General features: G+C 44.6%; 1 protein-coding gene across 1 annotated transcript in view; it reads right to left on the bottom strand.

Moving 5' to 3' along the window:
• The window catches only part of KMT2C (lysine methyltransferase 2C), a 208,530-nt gene that overhangs the window by 46,888 nt on the left and 134,409 nt on the right, over window positions 1–27,233 (bottom strand). Inside the window, exons 18-31 of the mRNA XM_039861293.1 lie at window positions 27,089–27,193; window positions 22,540–22,721; window positions 22,127–22,291; window positions 21,112–21,221; window positions 20,588–20,653; window positions 19,418–19,630; window positions 14,511–14,639; window positions 12,771–12,893; window positions 10,121–10,251; window positions 6,538–6,718; window positions 3,601–3,705; window positions 2,090–2,227; window positions 1,880–1,912; window positions 1,656–1,781 (exon numbers count right to left, since the gene is read on the bottom strand). Of these exons, the coding sequence (XP_039717227.1) occupies window positions 1,656–1,781; window positions 1,880–1,912; window positions 2,090–2,227; window positions 3,601–3,705; window positions 6,538–6,718; window positions 10,121–10,251; window positions 12,771–12,893; window positions 14,511–14,639; window positions 19,418–19,630; window positions 20,588–20,653; window positions 21,112–21,221; window positions 22,127–22,291; window positions 22,540–22,721; window positions 27,089–27,193 (1,807 nt within the window). The remainder of the gene's footprint in view (window positions 1–1,655; window positions 1,782–1,879; window positions 1,913–2,089; window positions 2,228–3,600; window positions 3,706–6,537; window positions 6,719–10,120; window positions 10,252–12,770; window positions 12,894–14,510; window positions 14,640–19,417; window positions 19,631–20,587; window positions 20,654–21,111; window positions 21,222–22,126; window positions 22,292–22,539; window positions 22,722–27,088; window positions 27,194–27,233) is intronic.

Genomic DNA, 27,233 nt, shown 5'->3' with positions numbered 1-27,233 from the left:
CTGGTCTCAGGTTCGTTTCCAATATTCACATCAGAGCTGCGCGGCCAACACAACGCGCCGGGCCAATCCGCCCGCACGCGGCCTTCGATGGCACTCAGGACCCCGGAGAGAAAAGGCAGCTGCGCCGTCGTCCAATCTCCAAACGCTGCCGAGCCCCAGCGTGCGTCTGCCGGTTCCGCCTCCTTCGACACTGCCGCTTCGCTCTCCTCTGCTCTGGAAAACGATGCTGCTGCCATTCTTAAACGCCTGAGTCACCCTACACGGGACCCGATCACGACTTATCCTTCAACTATTTCTTCAAATGTGAATGTCGAAATCTTAGTGACTCGAATTATGCGACACAGTGAAATGATTTAAATGATGACTGTAAAACCTCTGACAAAGGACCACATCCTTAACTGATCTGATTTCTGAAATACAGTCTTTCGGTTTCAGAAAACAGAGAAACAGATCCTTTCCGTACGCTGAGAAGCGACAGGCTAAAGAGTCCTGAATCATGAGGAGGCCCAGGGGGGCAGTGACGGCAGCAGCTCTCACGGTGAGCGCGTCGCCCCCACGAAGACTGCACGTCTGGCCCAGCAGACGTGACGGGACACGGAGGTCCGGAGGCCGAACCGGTGGAAACCACTTTCATTACGTGCGTTACGGGACTTTTCACATATGCACATCGGTAGTAAAGACACCGTTGAATTATTTGCACAGAATTGTGCAGAAAGCGTGAGATTCTGTAAATGTGTCAGCTGTTCAGTCCAGCATGTAATCATGAAGCAGCGGCAACAGGACAGAGAGAAATGAGCCTCTGCTCAAGTCGTCAAAAACAGCCACCACCGACGCCAGACCCCTTTCTGAGAGAGTTCCCGCCTGCAGCGCCACCTCCGTGCCCATCTGAACCGGCACATTCCGGCTCTAGGCCAAGAGGAGCCAGGGCTCGAGAGGACGGAAAAATTAAGGCTCGAAGCTTATTTTACGTAGCAGCTAGCTCTGAAGAGGAAACCGATGAAACGACAGGCATATTTCCACAAGATCGGGAATGTCGCAGTTGACGGTGGCAGAACGGTCACTGACCTGCGCTGGAAGTACGTACTGAGCACGGATTCTGGGGCAGGGCACACAGCGACGGGTCAGGTAGGCCTACCCTTGAAGGAGCCCGCGGTCTAAGAGACCATAACCACCCAAACGGGAACTTGTACTTGAACCGCATGCTACGAACGAAAGCGTGGGGCTTGAGGTGGGGGTGGGGGCAGGGACCTGCTAACCGCCGGGGAAACACCAGTGGCACTGAGGCCAGACCGCAAGTGAGGAGGCAGGCGGGGGGCGGCAGCGGCTCCCAAACATGGGCGCGGGAAGGACCGCGTGGAGCGGGACTGCGGAAGGGGCACGGGCTGGCTCTGAAACGCTCTCCCCACAGCCGGCAGAGCCAGCAGTCGTCTGGGCACAAAGTGGATCACAGGTTTCCCGGAGTTTCAGGGAGGTAGGACGGTGACCGAGATAAATTCGGGTTAACGTTTTCTGTCATCACGAAAGAGGGCTTTTCTCTCAGTCTGCATGTGTCGTTACGAAGGGACCAGGCCAGCCCTGCTTCAGAGGACATGCGTGCACACACACACACGCATGCACAGATGCGCACACACATGTGCAGACATGCGTGGACCCACCCTGGTTGTGTAGGGGCAACAGCTGCGGGGCGGGGGGCGGGGCGGGCTGCGGTAACGCAGGTGGCTGAGCGGTCGCAGGGCTGAGCACGGCAGTGAACAGGTCTTCAACGTCCTTCCCTCCAAGCTCTGTGAGAGAAAAATTGTAACGGTGATGAGATTAAAAGTCTGCGACAGCCAAACAGGGAAAGCCATTTTCACAAATTAAAAAATCAGAGCACAAATACCTGGAATTTTATATAACTTTCCAAGAATTGCTCCTAGAATAAAATAAAGAAATGAAAATATTAACAACTACTATTTAACTGTACTGATACAAAAAAGCATTTGTCATAGAAATGATCAGAAGTTAAATTGTAAGTAAGCATGCAGAAGTCTTTGAAAGTCATATTTACTCATGTCTTTTAGAAAGCCTAGATGTAGGGCAAATATTTTACCATCTGTGACCATTTTGTCTAGTTCAGGACTGAGGATGCCATCGAGCTGCTCTTCACTTAATGGTCGAGAACTCTGATTGACACTTGGCTGAGGCAGAGAGGAAGGGTCATCAGCGACAGGCCCCATATCTATTCCTGCTGGAGGAGCAAGGCAAAAAAATTAAAAGGTGGATTCTAAACGCTCACGCGAAAGGCATGACACATTTACCCGCGTTAATACACAATTAAGACGGAGCAATGAAAAGAATGGCTGCGAACTAACCAGGATTCTTCCACAAATCTGGAGAGTCAATCAGTAAAATTCAGGCACAATGTATTTATAAAACTAGGTGCCACTTCAAAGCTATGTTTTAATAAAATAAATGCATTTTCTGAGGAACAGAAGAACACTTCTGGCTCTAAAGTGCTAATTTCCACAAAAATAAGCACCACATTACTCAGACGGAACCTAAGAGAATATTCAGTGTAAAACATTCGATACACGAATAGTTGCTTTAACTTGGAAAACAGCTGTTTCAAACGCGTAGTTCAACTACCATACGCAGCACGTGAAACAGTAGGGATAAGTTTCACAAGAATTAATGAAAAGCTCTACAATTCTTAGTGTTTAGTAAACATTATCTTTGAGAATGATTTCAACTATAGATCACATTTTGAAATATTCTGTAGTGTCAAAACAAGATGTAGATCATGTTTATGACATAATGTGCTTCATCTCATAGAAACTTTTTTCTTTTTTTAAACAAGAGCCATATAAAAGTGGTCTGTAATCTAATCCCTTTACCATGCTTTCTCCATATTACTACTACTTAAAAGTAAAATTTAGCCTGTTCATATTTGATTTTGTATCAGGAGCTAACATTTGGGTAAAATTATAAACTATATATTAACAAAAATAAAACCATTCGTTAAATTAAAAAAAAAGCTACTAAAAGTTGTCCAAAGCACAGTACAGCTGTACCACGCGTTAGCTGCAGACACAAAGGGAAAAGCAAAGTATGGATTAGTGACAAATTAGCACTATAACAAATACGCATGCACCTACAGGCTGTTTCAGCCGAAATCACTATAAAAAAGACTACTCTAGTCAGCCGTCACCCATCGCTCAGTGTCTTACCAAATGGAAAAGACGAGCTCTCAACCTGGAAAGTGCATAAATCAAGACCTACAAGACCCAAACCAAATAAAACGGATGATTACCACAGGAGCGGGACGCGAGGGACAAGGCAGACAAAGGCGGGAGCACGACACGGCCAGACTTTAAGGCCGTGAGCCTTAAATCTGATGCCATTAGAAAGACAACAGAAAATAGCTACTTGCTATTCCCTCCCTTCCCAAGCAGAAGAGTCGAGGGAGATCACATTAAACGATAAGTTCTTTCATACTGACCAAAAAAAAAAAAAATTTTTTTTTCTAGTTTCAGAGTTAAAAATAAACTTGTTTCATACACATATACCTTTCGCTTGTATCATACATATATCAGACACTGGGCAAACAGCATTCACATATACCTGAGTGATCCACTGATTTTGCAAGGTCATCTGAAATTATTCCAAGAATGTCATCATCCGTGTTTAAGACTTCGGAAATATCGGCTAAAGGGTCATCGGCAGTACCTAAACACAGGAAGCGTGTTATTAAAGTCTCAATATTTTCCTAAATTCTAAAACACCCTTGCTCATTCAACCATTCACTACCTATCTCGAACATAGCAGATGATGACATAAGTGCTAGAATCATAAAAAATGAAGATGATTACTTCTAAAGTGGAGGATTTTTCATAGAAAAGGCACTCCAATGTTTTGAATAACAAAACATTAAAAATTAAGACTTTTTGTTTTGTGACTAATTTATACTAACAACAAAAAAGAATTTAAAATAAAGACCCACAGGCAATAAAAGTGAAATAAAATTCTATGAGAAAGCAAGCAAAAAATTTCATTAAGAAGGTAGCATCTCTAAAAGTGACATCTGCAAAATAAAACACAGAAGGCAAAATATGAAATTCAAGCCCATTATTTAGAAATTCCTTGTAAAGTACAAACCAAACACCATTTAGTTCCGGCCCACTTCAGCTTCACCTTACTACTGGCTACTCACTCACATATTTGAAAAGTATCTGAGCACCCCCAGAACCAGGTCCACGGATTATGTCAGTAGACACTGTTCCAGACACTGGGGTTGCAGAAGTGCCTAAAGCCAAGCAGACGCCCTCACAGAGCTTATGTTCTCAGAAGGGTCAGACAGGGGTGAACAATGACATCAACACACGCGCTGCAAAGGTTTTAAAAAACAAAGGAAGAGGATTAAGACATGGGGCTGTGGTCAGGGAAGGCCTTTCGAAAGGACATGCGTGACCATGTGTGACTCTAAATGACATCTGGGAGATGTGAAGATGGGGGACAGAGTGGCTGTAGCACCACAGACAACACAGCCAGGAGGTGTGGAGTCACAGGCCATGAAGACGCAGCTTTACTCTGAGGTATGAAGCGTAATGGAAAGTTGAGGGCTAGGGGACGATATGATTGACGCACAAAGGCTGCACACTGGGTGCTGGGTGGGGGTGGGGAAGGCAGGCAACAGCTGGAGTCTGGGGACGGGTCAGCAGGGGGTGGTGACAGCCTGCACTATCATGGGAGGGAGATCATGGGACATATTCTGAAGGCAGAGACAAATGTGTGGATATATTAAAAATTCAAGGAAGACTCCAAGGGTTTCTGGACTAATCAAGTAGAAAACTATTTAGGCTAGCTTTAGTAATGTATCAGTCATTTAAGAAACATATGATTTAGAAAATCCATTTCAACTGTATTTTTACTTGAAAAAAAAAAAGAGAAGGTGGACATGAAATTAACGATCTTGGCTTAATCTTGCCGTGAAACACTAACGATCTTGTCCCATTGAACATACACTTCTCAAACAGAATTCACACATACATAAGAATATTATAACTTCTCAAAGGGAAAGCAAATGTAAACTTTGTACGCCCAAATATTCACAAAGTTTTTAGGGAAATAAAATTATTTCAGTAATGTGTTCTCCCGACAACAGTACACTTGAAAGAAAAAATTCTGGATAATTCTTTCAGGGGGGTCATCTAGTGTGTGTTTTTAAACCAATGACATTCTACTACATAAATTATAACCAACATTTTTTAATAGACCGTGTTCAATAAAATCACTCCTACCCGAAGAAAGATTTTATATCTTATCAACGAATCATTAAAACTGATGTAATGGATTATATTGAATGAAATGCAAAAAAAAAAAATTTACTTGAAAATTTCCCATTAAAAAGGCCAAAAGATGAAACTCCAAAAAATTTTACATTTCATATAGGTTTGGATACGGGCGTTACTCTAGTTGTCCATATTTTGGCTTTACCATTAAACCATTCTCTTTTTAGTAATTTTGTGGAAAAAACAACTTTAAATAAAGGAAAAGGAATAAAAATAACATGCGTTGATGTCTTCCCTGTCACAATGTCTTCTGTCCAATTTCAGTTCTCTACCTTATAAAAACTCAAGTGCAAACAACTTCTACTGAAGTATTTAAATGGCTAGTCATGACTTTTATAATATCCTTAAATAGTAAGATATCCTTTGAAGGACCCACAGATCTTTCACTATACGTTATTTTAACAACATATTGACATGGATAAGAGCAGTTTAAGTACTTAAAAACACAGAATTAAAATCAAACGATCTGCTAAAATTAAAAGCATGGCCTTTAGAACAGTACTTCAATATCCTCACAGACGACAGTAAGACTGAATGTGAGCATGCGTACAAGAGGGGGTAAGACTGTTTCTAATTCTTTTAAAAGTAAAAATAAAAAAATAAAAGCCTATATTTCAATCCAGGATAATGCCAAGTTAATAAAGCCATAACTACTTAATGTATCGAGTCATCGTTCAGTGGAAGATTGTCTTAAAATTATTTTCTAAATTGAGTTTATAAAATTAATTGAGCAAGAAACATAATGGCAAAAAAGAAAGCCTGTCAGAAGAACATTAACTTATAATTATTAGTAAGACAAAAACCTAGGAGTCAGGAAAAAAGGTGACAACCTTCTATACCCAACCGGTTACATTCCCAGCGCTGGCGATGATAGCGCCACCTTATACCCGCATTAAGCTCTCATACCTCTCTGATTCTAAACGGTCCCTACCTATGTTCACTTAATCTAGAGCACTGTTCCTCAATCGGGGCAAATATGTTAAGTCCTTACCTGCTCTCATCCAGATCAATATGTTGTTTAACTCTTGACATTTGCGGCAGTTACACAGATAAATTTATTTGCCAAATCTTAGAGACCTGTCCACTTAAACATAGTTGCATTTACACTTCAATAAAGTTGATTTTAAAACTGCCTATGAAGCCGACCTAAAGCGTGTCAAAGGTTTCACTGAAAGGCAGATGAATGTCACGTGATAAGGATGGCACGTACCATGAGCTCCAGGCTTTGCTGGGGTTGAAGATGAACTCAGGAGAGGGTCGAAGGAAGGATCCAAGAAACTGGCGTTCATGTTTGTTTTGTATGAGAGCGAAGCTGCGTCTTCCGATAGATGATCTACACTTAGCTTGTTTTGTCTGCTTGTATCTAGAAGATCTTTTCCAAAGAAAGCTTCCTAGGGAAAGATAAGACACACGAAAATGACCGACCTAGTTATACAATTCTAAAACGGCAGCAGGTAATTGTCATCGTTTTCGACAAGAAAGTGGCAATCACAGGAAAGCTTGGTATTTATAATACAGAAATTGAATACAGACATATCCTGTCAACTGTTTTATATAGAGTCCGCTTATTTTAAAAGTATGATTTTTGTAGTTCAGTTATTAGAGACAAATAAAATTATGCAAACAATATCACACGATTCTGTCAAATATATTTCCAGCAACAGCAGAATAGTAATTCGATAATTCCAAGAGATTAGGCTACAATTAAAATTAAAGATTGCTACATCTACAATACTATTAATTCATAAGAAAACTAAAGCTTCATGAATGTTATTATTATTATTTATAGATTACATACGGAGGATAGTGCAATGGTTTTATCTACAGCTCTAATACAGACTTCAAGTAGACTTAGTAATCTCTTACTGATTCATATAACCATGTTAAAGACTTAATGCTATAAATCTGAAAGTTTTTCATGGTCATTTTAACCATACTGTGTGCACAAAAATGCACTGCTATTAAGGGCGTTTGGCTTTTAACTCACTCACTCATATTAACACGTCTCCGTTAACTTGCTCTATTCTAGAGACCAGACTTGCAAACAGGGCTCCTGAACTACTCAAGAGGCGACAAGATGACAAAGATCCCTTCGCCTCCTTTAACCAGCAACTGTGCCTCGGTCTGCTGTCCGCAGCGTGGTCTGCGGGAAAAGGGTCCTTCGCAGAGCGCAGCTTTGCAGCCACCGTCAACATTTACCACATTCTTGCCGAAGACACATACGTGACAAAGGTTTGCGGCAGCGTTTTTTATACCAAAAAGTGAACACAGCCCTGATGTCTGTCAAAAGGCATGTGACTAAATAAATTATAGATACCTATAACAAAATACAATATGGCGATCTTTAAAAAGGATACAGAGCTACGCTGTCAAAGAGAAGCACTAAAATACAGTATAAAAAGCAAGCAAGCTGAGTGGCAGGTCTAGCTAAACATAAAGTACAAACCAAGACAATTAGGACCACGCAAAAATACATTATAAATTATAAAAAGGTTCTCAAAGACGGAGCACCAGATTGGCAACGATGCTGACCCGGGATGGACCAGGGGTGAGGAGGAGGGGTATGAAGTCTGAGAGAGGTGACGGGATGCTGGATTTGAAATTTTCACATTTTTTAAACCAACAAGTTATTTCACTTTGAAAAATAAACCTGAAAATCCACAAAGCTAGGTCACTGGGAGGCAGACGGCTTGGTTCTTAGACCCACAATGCTTTTATCATTATGAAAATCGCTGACTAGAAGAAAGCACCGCAGAGTTTGAGACACCACTTATTTAATGACTTCAGTATAAATTTGAGAAATCTGAGACTGCCCTCAGCAAGAATTTTTCTTTACACTTCTCACGATGATTTTACAGGTGGTTTATCAAAAGCTAACACTCTTATTAATTCGGTGGCTCTTCACGTCCTGTGGCTAACGTCGTGGACTGGCCACGTGGCTGACTGGACGGTGGGGTCAGGGACTCCCAGAGCGCGCTGGCCTCCGACAGGGCTCCTGAGGCCGGCGGCACCCTGAGCTGTCGGCAGGCTGTACACATACTTCTACTGGGTAATCACGCAGTTATTCACAGTTTGTCTTGACATTTAATTCATAAAGAAAAATTAGAAAATACTGTTACTGAATTCCTAGTGGGTTTTTTTGTCGCTGTGTATCCCCCCAATTGATGGTGGGGGAAAAAACACAACTGCCATCACAAGATGTCCAAGAAACAATACCATCACAAAGGCTTCCTTCACAACCCCTAACGCCCCCAAAACAGATATTACTGGCATGCGCCAGAGGAATTACACCTGGGCACCAGAGGGTACACCCAGCTCAGGAGATCGAGGTTACAGCAGCAATCAGGAAATCAGAGCCTCTGCTCATAAAGGCCCTTTTGCTAATGTATAAAACAGCCAGTTTGCAGGCTTCCATAGCTAAAGCCCTAAATACAGATGACACATTACAGCGGGGTCCTGCGGGCAAGGGTGGCATCTACGCACACTCACAGGAAGGATGATCGAGAAAGGAGGTGGGCGGAATAAGAGACAACGAAAAGGACGCAACTAAAGGCACCCCAAACAACGGACCGGCCTATTTCCTGACCAGTAAAATTACTATTATGTATTTTTAAAAGCCAAAAAGCTAGGATGAATGGGGATTTGATGAGAATATAGGGGGAAAAAAACGTTTATTAAAGATAGACAATATTTAAGGCACAGAGTTAAGCACCCTACGTGCATAATTCTATTATTTAGCCTCGCGACATTTCTGTGCAGCAGGTATTACCACGATTTTAATACCACGATGAGGACACGGGGTCACACGGATGTAGCCACAGAGTTAACGGGCAGCAGAGTGGCATTCAGCCCGGGACGCTGCTGACAAAGAAAACTGGCGAGGTCACATGTTGACTGAAGGAACATGGATGTTACTATTAAACTAGTAATAGCCAACTGGAAAATTAAGGTAAAAAAATAAACACAAGTCAAGCAACGAAGAGGCATGTTCGTCGGCCACAGCTGCGTGGGAAGGAGGGTGTATCAGGCGAGCGGTCGGGCGCAGACACTGAAGTCAGGCGGCTGCTCGGTGATGGACTGCTCCGGCTCAAACAGTACACGGGACGAAACAGAGGCCCAGGAAGATGAACGTGCTCAGGACCCAAAACTGGCCAGTGTCTGAGCTCTGTCCTGTTTCTAACACAGGCCCTTCCAGCATAGCACATGGCCTTCAACTCTCCCGTGACCTACTGTTTACGAGAGGAATGAGAAGAACATCTATTCTCACATCGTCTGCACCCATCGAACACAATTCGTTCATTTTGAGGGATATTTTCTGATGTATATGCTAGAAAACAAAACCAATTCTGCTTAAATCTTTGGCTGACTGGCCCCCGGAAGTGGGAATCGACTCAGAACTGTACCTCGGCGGCTGGCGGCCCGGCTGCCCTTAGGGACACTGCCGCAGCAACCGGCACTGGCAAAGGGGGTGCACGGACCGGGCTGGGGAGCACGCGCGTGTGACTGCTTCTGGAGAGTCAGCTTTCTCAGCCCAAAGTGTCCCTGTGTATTTTATGACATACTCTGAAGTGAAAAACTGGGATAAAAAAAACTCTGAAATGTGTCAAAGCTCAAAAAAAGGCAAACGTTAATTTTTTTGGGCCCCTAGAAGGTAAAAATGACATTTATGATGACTAATTAAAAACGAACAAGTTAAAAAACTGACAAAAACAACAAAGCTATTTTTCGAAGCACAACACATTACACTTTTCTCGATAACAAACTACATAATAGAATGTAAAGCAAAATATTACTTGTAAATAGGCAGGGAAAGTTTCTTCGAGCTTATTTTTCCTTTTGCGGTATCTCTTCTTTATTTTTTCAGTGTTCTCGGCAACAGAAAGAGATTCATCAACTAGAGCATCCGGTAACTGCTCACTCCAGCCTGAAACAACAGTCACATTTATGAATATGTGGTACTTAAAATCTTCAGACAAATCCACCCAAAGTAATGACATAGCTTACCAACATACACACAAGCTTAGCTTTATCTTTTTTCTTCCAGTTCTATTCAGATATATTGACATCCAGCACTGTGTAAGTTTAAGTATGCACAGCATACTGACTTGGCAAACAAGATTTTTACAAAAGATCTAGAAGAAGTTTATTTAGTAACTTTTAAGTATCATAAAAATTTCATTTCATGTCTATTTAGTATCGGCATGTATCTGTTGTCTGTTAATGAGTATTTCCTTACTGGCAAAAACTGAAACTTGTTTTTCTAACCTAAACACTTTGTTAAAAGACTTAAATATGAAACTGCCCAACGCTCTGAGTATGGGGACGCAGACACTCACACACCACTAGGGGAATTTAGCAGTACAACCTTTTTGTAGGATTTATGTGGAATATCCAACAAATCTCTTAAAAAAATCTGTCCATTAATCCAGAAATTCCAAGTTCTGAGGTTTATTGCAAATTAGGTATTTGTAGTACATACACATTGTGATAATATGAGACTATCTGTGAATATGCTCAACACGCAATGCTTGATCTTAAAACAGAAAAATGGAAATAAAACAAAAATTTGGACTATGAACTTAGCAAAGGAACAAGTACACTACTTGAAGCAGATAAGTGGGCATTCAGATGAGACCTTTGTCTACTTCTCAGGGCAAATGGCACCTCCCTTCTAAAAATCAGTGTGGGCACTTCTGCTGGCCGACTTCGTGAGTGGACTTACTCTTCTAAAAGCGACCAAAAATAGTGGACAAACATCTCCCAAATAACCTTTTAAAAAATATCAGTAAGCTAGCCAGAAAATGAAGAATTCTCAAAGACCAAAAATTAAGGTAAAACAAGAACCACAGAAATAAGCAAAGAACCAAATACAACTCTCCGAAATTTTGCTAAAATCCAGTGACCCTGAACCCGAGTTTCCAGAGCCTCATGAGGAATGGGGAGTAGAAGACGAAGTTTAAGGCCACTCCCCAAGGTGACGGTTGACCGGAGGTGCCTTGCATGAAGGAGTCCATGCTCAGGGCTGGTTTAACAAGAAACACACTCTCCCCCTCCTCCTCCCCACCCCACCGCCTCCTCCACCAAGGGCAGAGAAATCTGCTTGTTGTCTTGTCATGGAATTTGGTGCTGGGTAGAAAGGCTAAAAATGAAAACCTTCCCTGAGAATTCATAAACTCAACACAGCCCTAATGTGTAGGAAACCTGAATTTGTATAATAGAGGTGCATCAGGAAATCCCGGGGTAGGAGCACCTCGTCTTCCTGTAAGTGACAAATACAAATGTTCTCCAAAAGAAGCCACCTTCGATTCAATTCTCAAAAAGTTCAGAGAATGTTCTAAAGAATATGAACTCACAGTAAAGTGTAAAATACACACACACACACACACACACACACATCTACCTCGCACAATAAACGCAACAGAATGAGGCACTAGGAGACGGAGCAAGAGATACAGAGCAGAACTGGATGTGCAAAGGCTGCTCTAGGTACCCGATATTCCAAATCCATGAGATTCGTGGAGAAATGAAAGACACCTGAAACCAGGAGGAAGCTGTAGAGAGAGACTACGAGACCAAAAAGGCCGTCCAGAAAAGGGGAAGATGTTAGTAGGTTAAAAACTCCACGGTGAAGGAACAGAATACGGAACTGAAAGATAAAACAGATTTGGAGGGCGAAATAGAGGGACACAGATGGAAAACAAAAGGTAGTTTCACTGAACCTACATTTTTAAACTAGGGCTTATTACAGCCATAGTGAGTTCTATTAGAAACTTCTTCAAAATCTTTATGGTGCTTTCTTTTAAAAACGTGCAGCGATGTCTGATTTTTATTAATTCATAGGTCAAAACCACATCCCACAGTAACGGGAGAACTCTATTCAGAGCACATGCTGAAAACATCTATCTTCCTTTCCCTGCCCTATGAAGGCATTTAAAACATGTAAGTGACCACACAGACAGCAAAGTCGGCGTCACGACCAGTTCTTAAGCTATGGCTTAAGCAACGATTTAGCTTTCTCTGAAGCTCTCAGTGGGGAAGACAGAATACTATTTGGAAGATGTATTTCTAAGACATCGCACAATTTTGTTAACTGCTGGGGTATGCTGTCACTTTCAACTAAATAGTCTAAAAGTTTCCCGTTTTACATCACGTGGCTAAGGCAGTCCCAGAAAGGCCTTTGGGGAGAGGCCAGAAAGTACCCGACGTCCTGACTCAGTCCCTAAACTATATCTCACGTAAGAAAAAAGGGAACTGATTTAAAAAATCTCAAAAAAAAAAAAAAGTGTACTGGATTTAAATCATTTCCTAATCAAACCTAATTTCTAAACCACGAGTGTGAGCTACCTGACCATAAGCAGCCAAAAGGCAGCATTATTTAGGGCGGTTCTTGTCACCAGGGATGTCGAGGCAAAGGGGCTGCATCAAGCAGAATCGGCACCGTACCATCGTCTCTGCCAGGCGGCAGCTGCTCACAAGCAGAGCCCGAGGAGTCTTTCCTCATCACCGACCTCTTGGCTTTTCCTTGCCCGGTTCGACTTCGTTGCCGTACCATAAATCCGCCGATACCTATCCGGAAGAAACGGGTGGCCAGGTGAGCGGCTCATTTCTGCTTCGGGAGAAATGGCTCAGCCTTCGACAGTGAGGCAGTTCCCAAATTCGACAGGGGCTAATTTAAGTCAATCATCTCATTTGCATGCAAAAAATACAAGAGTTTGGAAGCCAGCAAATAAAAGAGGGTAGACCTAGTGTGACCTTATCACTAACCAAGCAGGAATAAAAACTCATTACAGAACAGAAAGACCCCACGCGCTTCCTTCTAAATGAAGCTGAGTGTTGTTTACTTCACAAACGTTAGTAACTCATGTACCGTCACTGGAATTATTTGCACATCAGCTGAAGGAGAACAGAGACAAGGCACAGACGACACTAGATGATCCAAACAAAACCCGCAGGACTTGAGGGCTGGCTGTCTCCTCCTGCAGGGGCCTCAGGCACGGCGCACACGGCTCTGCGCTGACCAGCATGCACGCTGGCGCCAAACCCTGTACTCTGGTGGCCGCCTGACCCTGCTGACTTATTCGACTTCTCGGTTCCCCCACTGGTAAAACAGGGGTGATGACAGTACCTCTTCATGCGTGAAGTTGTAAGGATGAAATAAACAGTGGAAAGTGCCTGAATCGAGCCTGATGCATGGCCAACACTGACAGCTCCTGTCCTATGATACAGCTAACGACATACTTTGTGGCCTAATGGGGCCCTCAGTTAGAGGGACAAATGACTCCCATGTGTGAGAGAGAAAGAAACCTGCAGTGTCTAAAACGGTGTCTCTGTGAGCCTCGTAATTAGGAAGAAATGATATCATTTTCATACAGCGATTTGGATGATGCTAGGAGAGGCCCTATCACAGATGTGGCTCACCTGTAAGGCAGGCTAGCTTTTAAGGCCTTACAGAACACAGTGAGAAGGTCTCTCCTTACACCTCCATAGGCACTGGGATCACCCTTATCAATAACAGAGGCAATCAGAAGAATAAGGGTTGAACTGATTCAGCTTACGGGCTCACTGACTGGTAAACAGACGTTAACGAACTCTGCCTAAAGAAAGCTGACAGGATCTGTGTTCTGACCATTTCAATAATTTTTTCCAAAAAGGTGCATATAATTTGCAAGCAAGACAGCTTTTCTCTCTACTCCCGAGGCAGAGAAGAAATAGGGGAGCACTTTATCATCACAGTATTAACCAGACTCTAAATTTGTGGAGGCGTAAGAACCCTGACACATCACTTTCGTCTGGTACACTTACTGGGACTTCTACACAAACACCGAAGTAAGTTTCAAAAACAAAATATTGGAAAGTGAATGCTAAAAATTAAAAGACTTACAGAAGTACACAGCCACAAAAACCAGGCTAGTGAAGCATTTACTAGAATGGATCGCACGTGAGATAAGGCATTAAATAATGGTTCACTGTGAAGGTACCACATACTCAACCTAAAGAATGTGTCGCCTGAAGAGCATATTCAAGTAGCTTAGTCCATTAATTCACAAACACGAGTTTTCGTTAGAGTTGCTGAGCAGCTGTGTGTCACCCTGATCCCTTAACTATAACCGATGCCCTCGACACATGCTGTCCTCGGAGCAACCAAGGTCGGATGGGACCACAGGCAGGGCGCGGGCGCCATACCTGGTCGGTACGGCCTCCTTTTTCTCTTTTTGATGCCCTCTGCTCCTTCCAGCCCTTTAGTTTCATCATCCACAGCTTCCCGTTCGGGACTAGATTCTGATTTTCCATCACAATCCATAAGTTCTCCTTCTGGAAAAAAAGCAAATGTACAGATAAAATTAGGAAAACTTATCAAGTACATAAATCCTCTGTACCAGGAAATACATAGCAAAGCGGCCGCCGAGCCACGCTAACCGTGCGTCCAGCTGGCAGGGAAAGTACAGACAGGGATGGGGAAGTCCCCAGGGGCTGTGGGACTCATGCGACTTGGTGCAGTGAGCCCAGGAAATGGAACGGTCACCAGGGAAGGGGAAGCACAGAGACGGTGCCCAAAGACGACTATAAACCAATGTGCACTTAAGTCATTCCCCTGCTTTTATAATTACGGCTTCAGGTCCAAAACCCCAGAGCTCGTTCTCTAGCCTAGAACTCCCTTCTGAGCTCCAGCTCCAGCTGTAACTAGATACTGCCTAGTGACTGAAAGCTTATCAAAAAATGAATTATTAACTTAAGACAAACCTTCTCCCTTTCTAGTTGTCACCTATCATCATTCATCCATGGAAAGGCACCCTGGAGAAGCCAGAATCCTGGCGGACGGACCTGACAATTCCTCAATTCCTCTACAGTGAAGACACATTAAGCTCTCTCAGAAACATCTCAATTTCCCCACTATCTTGGTCCAATCTCGACACACTGCAGGCCTGCCTGGCTTCCCTGCCTCCGAGTTACCCTCCTCTCAAATGCTCTTTAAATTGCAATCTAAAAAAAAAATCTTCACAAGAAATGTGTATCAATTTTCTGCTTAAAAATCCTTTCATGTCTTCCCAGTGGCCTCAAAATGACATTCAAACTTAAGGCCCGAGGTAAGAGTCCCTTGTGAACTCTCTGGCCTTAGCTCACGCCATGCCCCTAAGCTAAATTCAGCACCTTGAAAGCATGGAGCTATTTCTTCCACTCCTTCCCCAACCTGTGCCTTCCACCTAGTCACCTTTCTGGAGGCATCCTAACTGCCACCGTCCTGGGGAACGCCTGAGGCTCAGACACGCTACGTGCCAGTTGCGTGATCCTGTGCTTTAACGATACGCTTTATTCTACCTGGTTCTTTGAATGTCTGTTTCCTTGCTAGAGTATGTGCTCCATGAAAACAGGTGCTATGACTCCTATTAACAGGTGCAACCTTAGCGTGGTACCTGAGTGCTGCTGAATAACTATTCCACCAAATGAAGTAAGCAATTAAACTAAACGATGCACACAAAAGCTCAGTTCTTAGAAAAGAATGCCATTCTAACACCATGACACTGGTCAAATCTTTGCAAGCTATATATGATCTACACTGTGCTGTAAGTTATCAAATACATTTAAGATTAAATTTAACTCATTTCTCCATTATTTTAAGTATTATATACGATATTTTCTGCGTACCATTCCTAGAATTTGTGAATGTTTTTGATAACATGAGGCTGATGTTTGAGGCCAATTCCATAATAATCTGACACCTGTTCTATATATTTGACTAAGTTTAAAAAGAAATGTTAACTTACTGAAACTTAGCAAGCACCAAGGAAAACAACAACAACAAAAAACCCAATTGTTTACCATAAAATAAAACCACCTAAAAATTTATGAGAGGGAATTTTGGGTTAAGATGGAAGACTAAATTCATGTATCTAATTTCACTCTTCCCGAAACCCAACTAAAGACACAGCAAAGCAATCTATTTTTGAAAGATAAACCCACAAAGACAGAGAAAACAGGAAAGGCAAAAAGTCACAAACTTGTGGGGGGGGAAAAAAAAGATAAATAACTGACTTAGCAAATGCTCAGCTGAGAGTGGAAAGAACCAAGAAAAAAAAATCCAACTTGTAACACGATCCTCAGAAGACAGAGGAAGTATCTAACCCCCCGAATTCACGTTCCATAGGTTCTCTCTCAGGAAACAACGGAAAACGTGCTCCACCAAAACGGGGCTGAGGAAGAAAGATGACACGAAGCCGCAGGAATCATGTGCAGCACAGGAAAGACGAGGAGGTGACCGAGACGGTGGCGAAGAGGGAATTACGGGTTTGATTCTGGCGAGGGTGTGTGCCCCGCCCCCAGCCGCAGCGCTGGACCTGGTACTCAAGACCACCCTCCCTCCAGAGAGAGCTCTCAGGGACAGTGACCGCCAAAGGAGCCACACTGACTGATGAGACTGACGGTGGCACAAAGTGGTTTGAAATTTCGCCCAAACGTGACTGGTGCCACTAAAGCGAAGGTCTCTTCTATCCAGGGTCTCGACGACGGCCTTCTGATCCCCACGGGCCGCGGTGAAGAGAAACGCCCCACACTGCACAAGTATGAGAAGTGGTCCCATGAGTACACACTTGGATGCGGACAATCTCTGGGCGGTGACGAGAAAACAGTGGTTCTTTCCAGGGAGGGGAGTGCCTGGCTGGGAGGAGGGCTGACTTTGGCTTCTGCTCGCTAAATTCTTTGCGATTTTTATGCCATGCGTAAATGTCACCTACTGAAAACCAGCCTGCCCGATCCCCCAAAACGCACACACCCGTTTACGGGGCGGGAATTCACCCGCAGGCTCGGCGTTATGAAGGTGCCGGATGGTTCACTGCACCGTTCACGGCACCAGGCTGAAGACAACGTCAAGGGCTGTCAGTGGGGTCTGGGCTCCTCACATCCGCACGAAGGGAAGTGAGAAACGGGGCCGCGAAATCGAAGGCAGGGAAAAGGGCGGCGAGACCAAGGAACGGAAAACGCGCAAACCCACCGGCCCGCACACGCCGCACGCTGCCGCGAGAGCACAGGGCCGCCGCCTCGGGAGGAGTGCAGTGCCGTGCGGACCGGAGACACCCCTCCCTGCTTACTTTCTTCCCCCGATTTTAAATCGGGTGAATGTACTGTCCAACGATAAAATTTAAGAAGTCGAGGGAATTACAATGAGCAGTACAGGAGATCATAACCTAGGCCCCTGGCTGCTTCCTCCGACTCCCTCTCTGTGGGGGCACGTAGCCCGGCCCGGCACCCCACCCACCTGGCGCCCCCACCCAGCCGGCGCCCCACCCGGCTCCTGAGCACTCCTCTCCTCGCAGGGAGGGGCAGCGCAGGGGTGGATGGAGAGGGAGGCGTGTTCCCACGCAAGAGACGCACTGTGTGTTTGTTTTCTTCAGATTTGGGATTTTAATTTAAAGGTTATTGGGGTGCCATTGATCAACCAAATCCAGTGATTTTCAAGGGTACGATTCAACAGCATTTGGGGGTTTTTCTGCACTAACAGGGTTTCCGGATCCCAGAGGAAAGGAGCCTGCTTTTAGTGTACAAGGGATTTGTCTCTGATATGTCAACGTGATTGTTTTTGACTTATCTTCCTAAAGACACACTTATCAGAAGAGTTAAAAATCAAGAACTACAAAAAAGAGGGGTGATCTTGCCAAATCACAGGAGCATGACAAGTTCTTCTGGACTGCAGACTCCTGTAGGACCTAATCTCACGTGTGTAACACAATACGACGTGCGATGTCATTTCTACGGGGCACAGCTGCTGACAGCCCCACGTGGAAACGCATGGGTGAAGACGCGTCCGCCATCCCTCACCACGGTAGTCACAGGGAGAAGCTTGTCAGGGCTTTTTGCTGACGTTTGTTTCGAAAAGGTTCTATATAACCTCATTCTTCAGAAACTAACGGGAACTATTAGGAAACCTTTCAAGTTTTGTGAAATGCAGCATTTCCTAGATTCAAAGTAACTATGGAACCATTTTTTCAGACGTCATCTAATATTCTCAGAAACGAGAATTCTTCACTGTACTCCAGCTGATGGTAATACGATCAATTCCTCCCAGATTCGTAGACTATTTCTTCACAAGCCCCAAATCACTTAAAACCTCAAAATCAAATTTTCTACCCAACGGTATTTGAACATCAGTCACACGTAAGCATCGGAAAGCTCTGTGCCAACCACACAGGCCCCAGAACACGCTGCTGCAAACGAGACGTGAGGATGAACTGGAGAGACGCCGGGCACACGAACGACGTGCCACGCCCGCGTGCGCCCCGCGTGCTCCCCGAGTCCTCTCGCCCGACTTCTTACTGCAGCTCTTGCCAACACACCGTAACCAGCTTTTTATCTATTAACATCTATTAATCGTCATTTCTCCTAACGTTAAGTTCCATAAGTGAGGAATTTTGTTTGTTTTGTTCACTAATATGACTTCCAACATTTGGCGCAGAGGAATTCAATACTGTTCAATGACGAGATCTGATAGAATAAAAATAATTATTACTTTAGTTCCAAATCAGCTGCAAAAAGCCATCCTAAAAATAAACAAGCCTGTGGTCATCTGCTTTAGAGATAATCAGTAATATAACTCATATTGAATTTAATACTACCAAAATTATTTGTCATTTCAAGAATTCAGCTAGAAAACCTTGATATTAGACCAAGAAAACGTTTATGAAAAGGTAGTTTACGGTAAATATCTGTGAATACAAATTTATACTTGAAGATTAACGCCGGTTTTTCCATTTCCAGACTAGAATGCACGATCACACTTTGCTTTACCCTAACCACGGTGCCCAAGTCACAGCATCCGAGAAGGTTTATGCTGCCATCCAGCAAACTAGAGTCAAGCCCATCCATGACCCTCAAAGGTGCGGTGCTCCTGGAGATGTCTGCACTGCAGCTCTGTCTTAGGGGACACGGGACAGGAAGAGACACTGAAAAGGCAAGTTCCAAGGAGACCACCCAGGAAGAAGTGTCACCCCAAGGGTTATCGGAGTCAGAATTTGCCCTTAAATAAATCATACGTATTTTAAAAGCTATTTTATATGCTTTAATTCTTGCAAAATATTCTGAACAAGATAAACTAGTATTACCTCGACTATCATCCATTTCGCCATCCCTTGAATGCTCTGACTGGATGTCCGGAGGGGTCTGAAGGACAGCCACGCTATTCTGATTTATAATCTTCAGTTTCAACTTTGGTTTTGACCGTTTTCTTCTTGGAACTGTAGCTGTGAGGCTCTGTAACTGCGTCATCCCTGATTCGGTCAAACACACACCATCCTGGGTATAGGTCTTGGGTGGATCTAAAATTATAATATCCGAGAATACAAATTAAAACTCTCGCTTTAATTCTGATTGATAAGTTGATTAATGGTCCAAAATACCCATGTCAAGGAAATGTGACTTCCATAACTCTACAAAATGCATGAATAATTAACTTAAGAGTAATTAATTAAAACTAAGTAATTGGCTACACTTCCTTGAGTGATAGGCAGAAAGGTTACAAGCTTTTAAAAAATGGTCTTCCTGGAATTTCTTTGCTCATATAGCAACAGAAGGATTTAGAAAGAAAGCACTGAAGCTAAAAGCAATGCTTCAGCTACTCAACTATGAGTCTTTCCTCGAGAATATTTTCAGAATAAAAGGTGAGGATCAATTTATGTAAGAGAAACAAGAACACCTGAGAAGCCCATCTGGAAAGCGAAGTATCAATATAATCACTCACAGGGAGAGGAAGTAAGGAAGGAGAAATCTTATAAATTTTTAATGTACAAAATCGCTATTCATTAGAACAATTTCTATACTACTCAAATATTTTTGAATCCGATGACAGCAAATGGAAGTAGACAGAATAATAATTTAATAATATATTAATCGCTCATCTAGGTTGATCTGTTACTGAAAAAACAGGAAGAGATTGAATTAATTCTAAAGGAATCAGTTTGCTAACCAGACTTTACTCTCTGCTGATAACTAAGGATAGTAACATCAGTAACGCTGAAGGAAGTGTGGTGGTAACAGTTAAGAGCGGTTAGTTTCATTGCCGACTGGGTGAAGCTACAGGACTACTGTCCCACTCCAGCTGAACGTTTTATGCAGCCAGCAGCTGCGGCAGTGATTACCAGCGTCACGGAGCGCAGACTGAACACTCACACGATTAAGGATGTTTTCACAAAACAAGTGGAAAGTCGGTGATGGAGAAATCATGCATTCATAAGCTTTTGGTAAAGCACAGCTAAAGAAAGCACTTTGGATTTTACCTAGCTCTTTCCCTTTGGTGACAATCTGTGCTACAAGTGAAGAGTCACAGCAGTCTGAGGAAGGCACTGAAATTTAAAAAAAAAAATGCATGTAATTTTTTCAGAAAAGGTTAACATGTATTTGAAGGCTTACAAATGAGTAAAATGTCTACTTCTGTCCCCATCTGACTGAAATAAATGCTTGAACACCGGAGTTAAAGCAAGGCCGCATTTAAAGTAACAGCGGCGGAGGAGGAAGCACGCGCTGGGGGCAGCCGCCCGGCCTGCAGCGGCGCTGGGCATCTGTGCACACGGCCGCAGCCACGGGCTCACGAGCCTTCAAAGCAAAAGCCCCACGGTATACCGCAAACACAGGCTTAACCTACTTTGTTGGTGTGAGTGAACTGTTTTTACATATTAAGGTGGGATGAGAGTTCATTCATAACAAACAGTAACTTATTTTTCACAAAACCCTTGTCCAGATGACAGATTCGGGCAGAGAGGACCGGTGTGAAGCCCGCCCGCTGTCGGAACTGCTTTCTCACCGTGTGACGTAGGCATATAGGGTCTGCACATGCTGCAGTCGAAACCAATGTCGGCGACACTTTCCACTTCCTCTTCAGTATTTAAGTTTTGACAAACTGCATGCATCCATCTAAAAAGACCGTATTTGTACATTTTTTTTTAAAAAAGAAAGAGAACGGTTTCCTTTTAAAAACGGGAGCTGACAGTCTCCAGACGTTGAGCCCCAAAGCCTCAAATGTTCCCCACATCTAGTCCATGGTTCCCTCTCCCCCTAACCTTGCCTACTGGCCCATAAAAAGCTCAGAGCTGAGGAGGAGGAGGAATGAAATCAAGTACTGCGAAGGGAGAGAAAGCGTCCCGCGTGACGAGGACGGGGTTCCTGCGCGGAAACTGCTGCGGGCGGGCGGGAAGGCACTAGGGAGCCCGCGAATGCGGCGTGCGTGTGCATCGGCCATGGCGCAGCTGCGGCTGACGCGGCTGATGCTGCCTTGCCTCAGAACGAAGACCTGGTGGCAGAATCTCGCGAGTCCTGACCTACTGATGAGCCGCCACTGTGACTACGGCGTGTGCAGCTCTTAACTGCGACCGGACCACAGGGATAAGCTGCCGGCACCAACAACGGTATTGATTCTGAGGCCGCACCCAACTCCGTAGGAGGGGGGCGAGCTGGCATCTGATATCTAGATATTTAATATCAAGGAAAAGTGGCTTACGGGAAACAGAATGTGTAAGGTCCTTTGTAGAGTCTAACAAAAGATTCAGAAGCCCTCCTAGGAAAATGTACATATGCAGGCAATAATTCTGCATCTGATCTCAAGGGATTCTCAAACCCTCAAAAAGCCCCAAGTTAAAAATCCCTAGTCTGGAACGGTGCGTACAAAACGAGAAACTTCTCTAAGTTTCTAGCTGACCGAACACCTGGAGGAAAAGACTTGTTTCTTCCATTTAAGAGGGAAGAAACTTATTTTCCAATTTCATTCTGCTACATTTAAGAGGAAGGCTTGCAAAAAATGCAAAACAAAAACGGCACGATACCTATCGCACTGTCTGCACTGCAGAATGAGGTCGTCCTCTCTGTAGTTTCGGAAGCAGATGGGGCAGGCGGACAGGCTCGCGCAGGGGGCGCACTGCGTGTAATTGTTCTGCCACTCGCATCTCAGACCCGCACACGTGGCTCCGCAGTGTCTGCACCAAACACACCTGAAAGCCAACACCCACCCCCCCGGTCTCGATTTCATTTACTTGTTTAGTTACTGTCATTCAAGAAGCTACACACGAACAGGAGAGGGGGAACTTATTTAACGCATATGTGAAAACATTTTCATTAGTAGTATCTATCCTAGTAAACGTGTATTACGCAAGTAAACATATGTGGCTCGTTTTTAAAAACGCACGTGGGGAAGTTCTGAATTGAAAGATTAACAAGGGAAACAGCAATCCTAGAGTACCATTTGCACTTCCAGCCTCCCTTGGGAACTGTCTGCAAGGGCGGGTCGAGGCAGTAGGTGTGATAGCTTATGTCGCAATCATCGCACAGCAGGAGTCTTCCTGGGTCGGTGGCCTTCCCACAGGCCTCACACACAGTGCACTCCAGACACCGCCAGCCTTTGCTGAGAACCACTTTAGTGATCTGCAAAAGAAACAACCAGTCCGTGTGACTTATACAGCGACCTGCGCCTCGTCTTGCACGATCGAACACGTCACGTAAATGAATATGGTGCTGCTATAGCTAAAAGCAGAAAAGACACGTGGAACTAATATGTGCTGGCAGCCAGCACTGAGTAGGCCATCGATTCTGTTAGGGGACAGAGTAGTGGCAAGTGGTACATATTTTAATATCTATTTTCTAGTCCCTATAACTACCTTGTGCTGTGAATTTTAAGTCCATTTTATACATCTAGATCTGGTGACTGAATTTTAAAGAAATCAAGTCAACTGCCCCATTATTGCTAATATGAGATTTAAAATGTACTGATAGTCTCCATGTACATGTTATGATTCACCCTTTCGAAACTTGTGCACACCGCATAGGGACTAGCATATTAAAATCAATATAAAAATGCAAAAAAAAAAAAAAATTAAAGAGATTTCCTAAGAACATTTTATGGTCTTGGAGGCTTTCAGGTTATGAAGCCAATGATGTTCATTCACCCCATTTGCCCTCTCTGCTGCGAGGGTCTCAGTCGGTCTGAGACTCTACACTTCTACTGAATTCCTCGAAGCAGCCACACCATGTGACATTCAGAACTTGGAACCAACTTGAAGATCTCAAAAGACTAGAGTCTATGAACAGAAAGGACCTGCATTATAATGAAACAGCAAGCAAGGAAGACACAGAACAAAAATTCAGATCATGAGAAATAAGAAAGCTAAAAGCCACCTGAGAGGAAAATGAGTTAAATAAAGAAACTGCGATCCCAATGGCATCAAACTTTCCAACCTGAGCTGCGAAAATAGAATGTTTCCAATTCTACAGGAAAACACTTTCCAAGGGTCAACACTTCACCAAATCAACAAGCAATTACATGTGAAAGCAGAAAACCTTTTATTAGACATACAAGGACTCAAACTTCAGCTGCCAAACTCCCCTTCTAAAGAAGCTGGTGCGATGAGAAACGAGGGTGTGTAAAGGACAAGGGAAGGCGCGGGATCCAGAGCGACAAACCCAGGGAAGGACGAGAGCGAGCAACGCGCCCAGATGGGAACAGGGAGAGGAGGAGGGCGAGGGGCGGGACCCGTCCCACAAACGCAGCTCCGTGCCAAAGGAACCGGGCCGATGCGCTCCAGCAGGGAAAAGCAAACAGCGAGAGCTCACGGAGAATCACGACTCCTTCCTTTCTTGCCATTAAAAACTCCACGAGAAACAAAGGAAAGTCGTAATGCACACGAGACCTCTGGCGAAACGTACTGAGTCTCGGCCGATGCTGTTTGTTTAGTAAATGAATGTAGTAAAACAAGTACACCGGCGGTGGGGGGTGCCGAGAGGAGGCACGAGGTACACTTGAAGAGCTGAATTAGCCTTTCTTCGTAGCAGGAAGTCAACGAAATCTAACCGATAAAGCAGCAATAGCACCAGCATAATATTCAGTGCTACAAAATTAACTACCAAAGGGACCCGGAAGGAACCCAGGGACCACCTGTGGGAACAGCGTCCTGCGTGCAGGTGGGGGAAGGGGAAGGCTTGGTCAGTCGCTATATGGCTTCTAAAGCTGTTTAATTTTTAAGCATGAATATTTGTTACTTTGATTAGCCCAAGAATTCCTTTAAATCAGTCACAGATGATCACGTTATATTGTTTACCCGCAAGGAAGAGCGAGCCGGCAGCAGGAACAGCAGGGTGGCTTAGGGCCACAGCCGGCAAGCTTTGTCCGTAAAGGGCCAGAGTAGACATTTTCGACTTTGAGGGGCACATGGTCTGTGGGATGGCACAACGGTGCCCTGGTCGGGGGCCGCCCACGGTAGGCACAGAATGTGTGCGTGCCCTCAGCAGACGTCACCTGCGAGAGCGGGCGAGGCCCAGACGCGGCCTGTGCGCCGTGGGTCACGGATCCCCGGCCTGGAGGAGGCAGGATGAAGGTGAAGTGCGAGAGCTGGCGCTGGGGGGCAGGGTGGGGGTGGGGCGGCTGTTCCATGGTGAACTTCATTCCCGAGTTTCCCTTCACAGACGCCCACGCCATGGTCCCTCACGGCCCGACGCCCCGTTACTCAGCTCAGACTCACCCTTCAACGCGCTGCAGTCCGGCTGCTACGCCCGTCACCACCCAAACCGCCCACGCCAGGCAGTCGAGGCTGCCTTCCCCCCAAATCCACGTGATCCTCAGCGTCTGTTACTTGACCGCTCTACAGTATCTCAACATGGGAACAATTTCTGCCCCTGCGAAGTTCGCTCTTGATACAGAAGCCAGGGCTCTGCTATCAGCTCCTTTCGCTCCACTGACTGTCATAGTCCTACCTGTAAGAGCTCTTGCACGCAGGGTGTCATCTGGGGTTCCGTCCTCGGTCCCCGTCTGGGGTTGTGACACCTATGTGTGTCAGTCCATAATGGGAAACGGCCGCGACCACGATGGAGTAGCTGCGCCAGACCCTTGTCCCACCGTCAGATACTAGGACGCTTGGAAAAGCACATGGAGCTCGTTTCCAGGTACTGGGCAAAAGGCAGAGCAGGACCGTGGTTCCCGACAGGAGCGAGAGGGAGTGTGGTAGGTCGCGTGATGCCTGCGCCCCCAGCACGTGGCCCGGGGGATCCCCGAGTTTCGGGCACGGGCGGCGCACAGCAGAGACGAGGCAGCTGGAGCGTGCAGCGGGGGTGCACCCAGGGGCCCCGCAGCGCTTGGTGGCACACTGGGCGGTTCACCCGGAGCCAGCGAGCACCCACGGACAGGGCGAAGGTGAACAGGTATTGGAACCCGCACAATGACGGGGAACACTGGACTGTCGACCAGCTGGAGGGGAAGGCCGGCGGGGAGGGGAAAGGGGGGGGCGGATTCCGGCCAGACCTCAAAAAGGCGATGCCTGAAGCACGGGACCAGACTGGTGCTAGACCAGCGGTTCCCAGAGCGTCATCTAGGGGACCCCGGGGTGTCTGCGCGGTCAAAGCTTCTTTCATCATGATACTTTCATTCATCTTTTTCACTTTACTCAACGCACTGATGCTTTGCAGAGGCTACGAGACGTCTAAAACACCATTCCAGGACACCACAGAAGATGTCTGTACACTTTCGTGTTTTAAAATGTTCCCAGTTAATTTCTAAAATGGTAAATATTCAACACGTATGATCCTCATAAACAAGAACTCTGCTGGGTCCTCCGTAAATTGTACTAGTGTTATAGGTCCTAAGGCTGACATGCTTAAGAACAGCCACCTCCCCAAGGGCTCTCTAAAACCACCCAGAAAGCCTATGAAGCAGCTTCAAAAGGTTCAGACTTATCCACCAATAACTGCCTGCCATGACAAGTCAATGCTTTTTAAAGGAACAAAATCCAGAATCCTGACAATAGACTATCACGATACACAATGCCCACAATCACAAATTACTAAATGTAAAGAAAGCAGGAAAACATACCCTAATGCGGAAAAATAGTTAATACAGTAAGAAATGCCAGATATACAGAGACTTAAAAGAAAAAAACAAGAACAAAATTTGAAACTATAAGATAACTATAAACTATAAGGTATAAAATGGAAGTGGGGTTAAAAATTGCCATCTGAGTAAAAAAATCCACTGGATAGGCTTGAAAATATATTACATACTATATAACAATGAGTTTGTGGGATGTAGTAGGAACTATAAAAAAAATGTACAGATAGAAACCACTAGAAAAAAAAATCAACAGTGTGTCAGTAATCTGAGGGAATATCATGTAATTTTTCTGTCTGTCTGTGTGTGTGTCTCTCTCTCTCTCTCTCTCTCTCTCTCTCTCACACACACACACACACACACACACACACACAATCCTTCCAGGAAAGGTGGGAGGGTTGGGGAACAGAAGAAAATTTGAATAATGGTCAAGATTGCAGCAAAACTGATTAAAAATATCAACCCACTGATCTGAGAAAGCTAACAGATGAACGGCTTGTGAATGGCTGAGAGCAAGGACAGTGACCGTGGGGAGACCCCAAGGGCCGACACACGTTTTACTAGTAAGTACTTTAGACACTCTCGACTTTTATCATCAACAGACAGGATGAATCCACTACGCCTTGTGCCTTAGAAAATAGTAATATGAAGTGTCTTTTAAATTAAGTGTATGCATTTTTTGGTCATACTTTTTCAAAACAGCAGGATAATCACCACGATTTAAGACCATAGATTTACAGAGTTCATTTCTTGAGGTAGCAGGTCAGAGGCAATGCTGAAAGGACTTAAACACTGTCCCATGTCAACAACAGTCCTAACGAACGATACCCGGTTAACTGTAAGAACTGGAAGCAGCAGACGACCCAAGTCGAAAGGAACATCGATGCCTTGCTCAGCCACTGAAATCGGGCATATTTACCTTAATACTGACGCAGTACGGATGGTAGCACTGACCACACTGCGAACAGGCGAGCAACCTCCCCTCTGCGCCTTGGCCGAAGCTGCCGCAGACCACGCACATGTCCTGGCAGGAAGAACACACGGACACGTTTAAAACGGGCACT

The sequence above is a fragment of the Pteropus medius genome, unplaced genomic scaffold, assembly GCF_902729225.1.
Source record: "Pteropus medius unplaced genomic scaffold, Ma_sr-lr_union100, whole genome shotgun sequence".
NCBI classification, from domain to species: Eukaryota; Metazoa; Chordata; class Mammalia; order Chiroptera; family Pteropodidae; genus Pteropus; species Pteropus medius.
This window is presented reverse-complemented; position numbering and strand designations above follow the sequence as displayed.